Source organism: Prosopis cineraria, unplaced genomic scaffold (genome assembly GCF_029017545.1).
Source record: "Prosopis cineraria cultivar Desert tree isolate PC_DT_omini unplaced genomic scaffold, ASM2901754v1 PC5, whole genome shotgun sequence".
Taxonomy (NCBI): Eukaryota; Viridiplantae; Streptophyta; class Magnoliopsida; order Fabales; family Fabaceae; genus Prosopis; species Prosopis cineraria.
The window spans coordinates 33,597,328-33,606,625 of NW_026555336.1; the positions used below are offsets into that span (position 1 = coordinate 33,597,328).

General features: G+C 32.6%; 1 protein-coding gene across 1 annotated transcript; it reads left to right on the forward strand.

Moving 5' to 3' along the window:
• Positions 1 to 4,209: 4,209 nt before the first annotated feature.
• LOC129312062 (uncharacterized) lies at positions 4,210 to 7,191 on the forward strand. The gene is made up of 3 exons (XM_054954625.1): positions 4,210 to 4,968; positions 5,086 to 5,634; positions 5,906 to 7,191. Exons 1-3 carry the CDS (start codon positions 4,485 to 4,487, stop codon positions 6,223 to 6,225), a joined length of 1,353 nt encoding a protein of 450 aa, XP_054810600.1. The 5' UTR covers positions 4,210 to 4,484; the 3' UTR covers positions 6,226 to 7,191.
• Positions 7,192 to 9,298: the final 2,107 nt, after the last annotated feature.

Here is a 9,298-nt window from a genome sequence, read left to right on the forward strand (position 1 = left end):
TGCCGTAAAATTGCAAATTTGCCCAGACCTAAAATTACAAGTCACTAGTGCCAATATAAAAATTTCAGTCATTTAATTTAGAAAATTAAATCATGCGGCTTACTGGCATTAGAGTGTGCCTTTGTTTACAAAGTATTTATAAATTATTCACAAACAAAATTTTTATATAATAATAAAATTTGATTTCTTTATGCATTTAAAAATATTTTTTTATTTCAATGAGCATGTAACTCAATTAATAAATACTTTTTAAATTTAAATTTAAAATGAACAATTGTATTAAATTAAATACTTATAAAAAAAAGACTCTACCTTTCAGCTCAACCCTTGAGATCTTAAGTCTTGAATCTTAATCTTACAATTTTGACTAAATTTTGAGGCTCAACGTTTGTTAAAAGAGTTCAAGATTGGGTTTAGAAGTCTGAATTAAAAAAATAAATATTATAATTTAATATTTATTTTTTAAAAAATAATTTAATTCAACATCATAACATTTAAAAATATAATTTAATTTTGAAATTCAACATAAAATAAATCAAGATCTCACATTATTTAGAATATAAATATAAGATTTAAAAGTCTAAATACATATTAGAATTCACAACAAAGTTTCAAAAATAAAAATATGAGACATATTGATATAATCCTCACATAATAAGATGAAGGATCAAAATTTTTAAATTAAATTAAAATCTTAAAAGTGAGTATCACATTGAAATCTCAGACATTTATAGTCTAAAAAAATTCTATGTCAGATGAGAAATTACTTGAAAGTAAGAGAGTTAAATAGTCCAAGCAAAATAATTTTAAAGAGAGATATTGAGTCAAGAGATGAAGAGAATTAAAAGGCAAGCAAAGTGGGAAGACAATTAAAGAAAATAAAAAATTGAGTTGATAAATAAAGAGAGTTAGATAATTTAAAATAGTTAAATTTTTAAAACTTTTTTTATTTATCAAATGGTGCATCCTGAAGTAAGAGAAAAAAACAAAAAAACAAAAAATACTTTTAACCACCTCAAAAAAACACATTAACAATAGTTAAGTCATTAATTATATCAATCAAAAGATACAGTAATAAACTTTTAATTTTATGATTTTATCCTATTTAATGAAAAATTTAAAAATTTTATCAGAGAAAGACCAACAAATATCTCATATTATAGACCAAATCATCCTTTTGCTAGTGTCCAGCTACTAATCTTTTTCCTTTTGCTTTTTCTTTTTTTCTTTACCTTTTTTTTCCTTATTTTATTATTATGTTTTGTACTATTGACTTACTATCCAAAAAAAAAAAAAAGACCAAATCATCCTTTTAAAAAAAGGTGTGTGCTAAGGAGAGGGAGTACGTGCTCTGGAGGAGGGATTTTAGGCACCAACACACTTTCCAATGCTTTTAATAGGCCAGCCCCCGAACACAGCCTCATTAATGTTGTTTCGTTGCAACATTTTCAATTATCAAATAAAATATGTTTAGTGGGCTTTCGGTCTTTAAAATATTTTTGTCCTTAAAATTTAACGAGAACTGACCTGAAGATAGTGAACTTGTCCAGAATGGCATTGTGGATACCAAAAACTACTGAATGCATTTGCAAACAGACTCAAAATGAGACAAATTATTTTCAATTTATAAATAATATGATATGATTTTTATAACTTTATATTTTATTATAATGAATCGTGTATTCATGAAAAATTTGAAATATCTATTATAAGTTCTTATGATGATATTTTAATTCAAAAAATGACCTTAACATTGAAAATCCGAAAAAACTAAAGGACGTTAAAAAAATTGAAATTAAAAAATGAATCATATTTTTGTGCACAAAACACTTTAATTGATTTTATGATTAAAAATATACATATCAAACTTTTACGTTAACGTCATATGGAAGTTCATTTGAAAGGAAACATAACTTACATGAACTTAAATAGAAATAGCATATTAATGATATAATCATGAGTCATTTATGGGTAGCTTTAAAGTTCTCATTTTCCTCTCACGCTTTACTTACACATCTATACTTTAAATTACAATTCATTATAATAATAAAAATATAATCTTTAATTTATTTTTAAAATTAGGATCTCAATTTTATAGAAAATATGTTCAATAAAAAAGGTTAACAAAAACGTAGACACATACCCACTTGACAAGAAAATTAAACAATTATTTTTTTCAAAAATAGATCATGCGTCGCAAGATGTACCATATGCATCACAGCATATGATATAAAGCAACATGTTTTACCCCTGTGACATGTGCTGCGACTTGCATACCATGCACCACAATACATTATAAGATTTTGCTGTCATGGTAAATTTTTGATATGAACTTCTATCGCACATCATTTTCACATCTGATGTTCGATTGGAGTAATTAAAGAGCCTCCATGAAACTTATAACATAATATATCTAATAAGATAAGTTTGGATACGATCCAACTGTTTCATCTTAAATTGAACACCGGACGTAAAAAGCTAGCCGAGCAAGCTCAATGCCTGAATTAAGACTTCCAACCTCATATAAGACAGGCCCACCAAACTACTGCCTTAGATTATGTATCATAAATATGGGTGGTCTCTTAAGTCTTTACTAACGGAGCACAATCAACACTTGGACTATCAAGAGCTTAGGATTTTCTCGCTTTACACAGTATGGGGCCATGATCACTCATCCTAGTTTAGAATGCATTTGTGGATACATATACTCCTAAGTCCTCCTTAGCAAATCATCATTAATGCTTAGGGCCTTTCAAGACTTCTTAACTTTACACAAAATGGGGTTGCAACTCCCTACTTTAATTTAGAGTACACTTGCGAATGCAAATGCATGTGCATCTTTGCATACATTACAAACATCACTCATAAACACACATATTTCTTTCACAATATTGATACTTTATCAATTCATAAAACACAATGTACGTAATTCATATAAAATATTTGTAAATCATTTTACAAACTAACAAATAAAAGAGTTACTCCAATACCCTTTTACTCTTATTACCAGGGTTACTGTTCATGCTGAACTTTTCAAATCAATTCAACTTCCATGAGCAATCCTTTAATGCTCAATCCACATAATAAACATCCCTTACTCAATTTTCAACATTCCACACAGGGTATTAATTTGGCTAAGCAAAATTTTTTAACATATAAAACGTTTATATTAACATCGTTTGAGTTCACAAAATCCATTATCTATAATCATTTACTCCTTAGATTATCCAAATAATCAAAACATCTCCTTTCTCATTAAACCAGCATTTTCACCTCTATTAACATAGTGATTCAGGCTTATTTAAGCCTATATACTTAATGTTCAACTATCAAACCCTAGATTAGTCTAAAATCTTAGCTTCACATTCAAAAGTCCTTTTAAAACCTTTCTCTTTAATTCTAACCTCTTAAAATTTCCTAATTCAATTTATCTATCAACCAAATTTAGAGAAATTAGGTAGATATGTAGTGTAAAATGGTGCGAAACTTATCCGACAAATTATTGGTCGGAGCAAACTCCTAAGCTTCTAATAATCCTTGTCCTAGTAGATCTGAGCTCTTCTCTTCTTCTTAGGCACATTTTCTCTTCTCCTCTCCTCTAATTTTCACAAGTTAGCACATTAAGCTTTAAGTAAATTCTATAATATTGGCGTGTGGCATGATAAAATAACTCTCACTAATGCTTGCTCGTCATGCTTTAGATTGTCGTCTTGCCTTTCAATTTTATTAACACACCAACCAACCAATACCATACATTAATTCCCTCTCCAAAACTATAATCAATTCATTAATTATTAATTTATTCCTAATTAATAATTAATTCTCTTGAATTGAAATTTAGGATAATACACTAACTCTTTTTAGAGTTCATGTAACCAATAAATGGAGATATGCCTAAATATATTATATTATAATATGTAAAAAATTGTAAAAATTGCAAATTTTAATAAAAAATTAAATTAATATTGTAGAATAATTCTGACTGCTAAATAATAGAATTCTTCTCAATTGCAATTTTCAGTCTGACCTCCCGTGTGCAGTAGTAACAAGAAATTTTGGCTGTGCCAAGCAGCGTAAATTAGGAAGCCAAGTTTGTTGTGTCATTCTAGGTGGGTCCCCCATCTCATCCTCTCCCTATCCCTCTCCCTCTCGTTCTCGTTCTCCTTTAAAAGGTCAGAAACCATGGGACGAGCGTGTGGGACTGCGGAGAATCCGTGTAGGATTGTGTTCGAAGGCTCTCTAAACAACTTGAAGCTGTTTTGGCTGTCTCAAGTCTTCACTTCCCTCATCTCTTTTCCTTCTTCCTTAACTTCGGCATTGTCTCTCAAAAGTGCCAGACCTTGCTGCTTCTTCTCTGCGCTACACTCTATATCCTCCCTCATGCATCAGTATTTATATATCCTCTCTTGTTTTTGCTGTTCTGAGTATATGTGACTTCATTACAACCCTTCCTTCACCGAGACTTGTGAGATAGGAGGGATGAAATGAAGGCAGCTTGGCGGAACAGCCTCGTTTATTCTTCTCAAGAACACCCCAATGCTCTCGCATCTTCTGATCTCTCGTCTTCTTCGATGGGAATGGTGTATGCAGACATGGGCTCTCTTTCTCTTTCCTCTTCTTCTTCTGAAATGGGAAATAACAATGTTGGGGGCACCAGCTGGGGTGATTTTGCCTTTACGAGGGATCACCTTCCCAACACTGGTACCACCGATACTAATAATGATGATGCTTTGGAGGGTAAAGCTTCTGATTCTAGTACTGATCCTGAGAATCTGATGGATCATAACCAAGAAAACCCTAATGAGAATTCTGGTGTCAGTACGGGAAAAGAAGCAGATTCCGGGCAGTCAAAGCTTTGTGCACGAGGCCATTGGAGGCCTGCAGAAGATGCCAAGCTGAAGGAGCTCGTGGCTCTCTATGGCCCTCAGAACTGGAACCTCATAGCAGAAAAATTGGAAGGAAGATCAGGTGGGTCATGTGGAACTTAAAATTTACAATATAATATTCTTCTGACATCAGAGCATGTTTTGATTTAATTTCTTGTGTGTAATTTTGCATATTGTTTGAACTGTTTGTGAATTGAAGGCAAGAGCTGCAGGCTGAGGTGGTTCAACCAGCTGGATCCAAGGATAAACAGGAGAGCATTTACTGAGGAAGAAGAAGATAGGCTAATGCAGGCACATAGAATATATGGGAACAAATGGGCTATGATTGCCAGGCTATTCCCGGGAAGAACTGATAATGCAGTGAAGAATCACTGGCATGTTATAATGGCCAGGAAATACAGAGAACAATCCAGTGCTTACCGGAGGAGAAGGTTAAGCCAATCTGCAAGTTTCACAAGGTCATCCTTGGAGGACCAAAATTCGAGCTTAGTAGGCATATCAAGTAGAGGCAGCCCAGGGACAGAACCCCCACAACCTCCACCTTATTGTGTCGTCCCCCATAATAACATCATGGCTAGTTTCCCATATGGTCAGTTCAGTGGAGCTAATGGTGGGGTTGACTATGGCTTCAATGCTCCACCCTACATGACTGCTGGATTTGAAGCATTCTCCAGCAGCAGCAAGCTGGCCCCTCATCCTCACACGGCCTTTTATGCTCATCATCGTTCATCATTTGATGTCATCCCGGGTTTGGCCTTTCCCCTTTTTTCTTTTCAGTTTTCACCTTTCTTTTTGGGATCAGATCAACCATACAGAAATCCTGCATATAAGAGATTTACATTTGGTTTTCTTGCTGATATGACACTGACACTTTTGGTCTAGCACTACCTAGATTTCTCTCGTAGGTTTTAGTGGTTTCAAGATCTTAACTTTTTCAAGCTTCTTTTTATGATGTGATCTCAAAAAGCACACACACAGGCATGTGAATCTATATTCACTTTCCGGGCTGAAATTTGCAGGTGGTAGAGGCATTGACATGGTGGGAGGGGCTTTCGGGCAGAGCATTTATAGGGAAAGCAGGCCAAGTGAATATGAACTTCACTCTCTTAATGGCTTCTTCTATCCCCAAGAAGATAATTTCAACTCTTATATGATGCCGACAATGCAACAACCACCACAGTCAAGCTCAAACACAAATCCCAGTTTTCACAGCTGCTCACCAAATTCCATGGCCGCCAATGTTTCTTCCGTTGAAGCATCGTCATCAGAGAACAGAGATAAAGTACTGGGTCGTCGTCCTCCTCCATTCATCGACTTTCTCGGGGTCGGAGCTATATGACATGTTATGATCAAGTCAAGTTACAGAAAGAAGAAGCAACTAGCCAAACGAGGCTCGAGAAAAAAAGCTGCGAACTTAGCCAGAAGGTCCTCAATATAGATGTGGCCCAACATTTCCGAGAAGCCATTAGAGGTAAGCAGAAAGGATAGTTTAGCCGAGTTTGGTGACTGTGTAGCTTGCGTCACTTCTGGTTAAAGATCCTCCAATCTGTTGTGATTTCCCTTCCCGCATGGGGACCCCTCCTTTTCCACCCAAAAAAAAAAAACTATTATGAATATCATTATTATTATTATTTAAATTTTTGTACTTTATCAACTTTTCTCTTTACATTATCTATTCATTAATGAGTTTTGTCCGAGACATTCATTCTTACCCAGAGAACACACATGGACTGGCTACGTGGTTTATAAGAGGAAGGTATAGATTAAGAACAAGTTGGGAAGGAAAAGGGATAGTGAGTGTCGTTTTTATCATTTTTGAGGGTTTTAAGCAAAGCTTGTCATGTCAAGAAGAGAGAGGAGATGATGATGATGATGATGGAGTGGACGATGAACTGAAACTGTTTTGGAAAACAGAAAGAAAGGGATGTTAGAGATGGGAACTGTGGAGAACATCCTTTTCTGATGGTCCTGCAAAATGCAATAAGTAAAGGCACAAATTTAGCAAACAGTAACTTGAAATGTGCATTGGGCAACTGTTCAACCTCCTTCTCTCTTTCTCTCTCCATGAGCAGAATCTTTCAGAGAATTCATTCATGCCACTCACATGGCTGGTTGTGGTTTGTTTATTATATGTTTTTAAACTGCGTTGTTACAGTCTGTGAGAGACCTCATCTTTCTTTACTGATGCGGGTTCCATTTTTTAATCGTTTCAAAAAGGGGGAAAAAATAATCTTTTGATCAACGTAAGACTAGAGATAAAACAAACAAATGTACCTCGTACGGTCTGTGGTCTATAGACAATGAGAACTGTTTCCAGGGTATGTTTTTATGGTAAAGTAAGGATTAGTTGATCTTTCATAAGTAATAGTTTCTGTCAATGAAGTCTGAATATTATGACTGTTAAATTTATGTTGGTGTCTTGCCGTCTTGTTCCTGACTTGGATTCGGGCAGAATTTTTAATCCATTCATTTAATGAAATATATCAATATTTAAAAATTATGGATATATATATATATATATATATTATTTCTTGCTCACTATATAAAACCTTTAACTTTTGGTTACATGTCACTTTTCTCATTTTTTAAAATTTAAAATTAATTTTTTTAAATTTCGAGCAATTATATATGATTTTTTTAATTTTAAAAATTTAAAATTAACTCTTAATTTTTAATTTTATTTTTTAAAGTTTTTACTGTTAATTATTTTATTTTTTTATAAAGGTTAAAATATCATGAAATTAAAAAATGTTATTCAACAAAATATTGTATGATGAAAGGGTGGTAATATATTATATGGTAAGGTATTTTTAATTGTTTTACTTTTTAATAAAATAATTATTTATTTTGAAAATAATTTTATTTTGTTATATTTATTTTTGTTAAATATTTTATAATAAATATAAAGTCATTGATGATATTTTTAAAAAAATAATGATTATATTTTAAAAAATTAAAAATATTTTTAATTTAACTTTTAAAAAAATATCTTACATTTTTAAATGGAGGGAGTAATATAATGATCATATTTTTTTTGACTACAAATGCCTCAACTATTTAAAAAAAATAAAAAATTGATTATAAATAATTTTATAATATATTATTCTTTTTTAATAGCATTTTTAGTTAAATAACATTTTAAATTTTATAAAAAATAATATAATTAATGGTAAGGGTTTTTAAAAATAAAATTAAAAGTTAATGAATTAATTTTAAATTTTAAAAAATAAAGAGAGAAAAGGAAGAAGACAAAAGTGTATGAATGATTTGACTGATATCTCTTCCATTAAGCACAAAAGTATATATATACATGTAAGACACCAGCGCATGTAATAAGCTAGGCTGTTATAGAAAGTTTCATAATTAGTTAGAAACTAATTAAGGCTAACAATACCTTTAATTATTATCTTATAGTCATGTGCGAAGTTAAGAAGAAAATTTATGCATTTTAGTCATTATTTTATTTTTCAATCCCAACCAATAGGGCACTCCATCACATATATTTTATTCTAAAAAAAATGTGTTTGGGTTAAATATGAAACATCGCTTAAATAGGTTATAAGATTAGTTGGACTAAATAATCAAAACGTTAGGCCCAATATAAACAAAAGGGGTCGGCCTCGAAATTTGGTAAAGTCTACAATAAGAAAATATGTCGAAATCCTGTCGGCTGCAAATACTAGATCGTTAGCATGAAAACAAGATTCTAAGTAATGCCAAAATCTACACCTAAGTAGTTTGGTGAAATGGGCTAGTTATCAAAATGGAAAAACTGTGCCATAAGTTTCGCGAGATTCTTGATTCTTTGGCAGAATGTGCTAAATCCTAAGGGAAATGCTTCTGCAATTCGACACTATAAATAGAAAGAAGAAAAAAAATAGAGAAGGTAGTCAACACTCAATCAAGACTCGCACATTTTTACATTCATTAGCTCTTTTCAGTTTGTAGTTTTAGTCTGTAATCTTTTACACTTCAATAAAATCATATACTTGTTCTACCAAAGCCTTGTATCTTTTTACATCTGAGCAAACTATGGTAAGGGAACTTGGGACCCTTTTCATTATCTATTGAAATTCAGCATTTCTGGCACGCCTGGTATTTATTGCTCAACTACGAACAATTTCTAGCACGCCTGATGGGACCTATGTAACAAAGATGGCAAGGATGCAAAAAGACAAAATGACTGATGAAACAGGTGTTGGTTCTCACGAATGAGAAGGGATCTCTGTGCACGCAGGATCAGAACACTTATCGCTCGATGCTGAAGCAGCTGAATATCGTGAGCACATAATGTCGATGACAACAGGTAGCAACAGCATGAGCCCTAGCTCAAAGTCAGGAAGTGGCCAACCTAACCCACTGACTTGTGGCAAAAGTGCTGTGGGGAATTTAAAACTGAATGGATAAGTAGC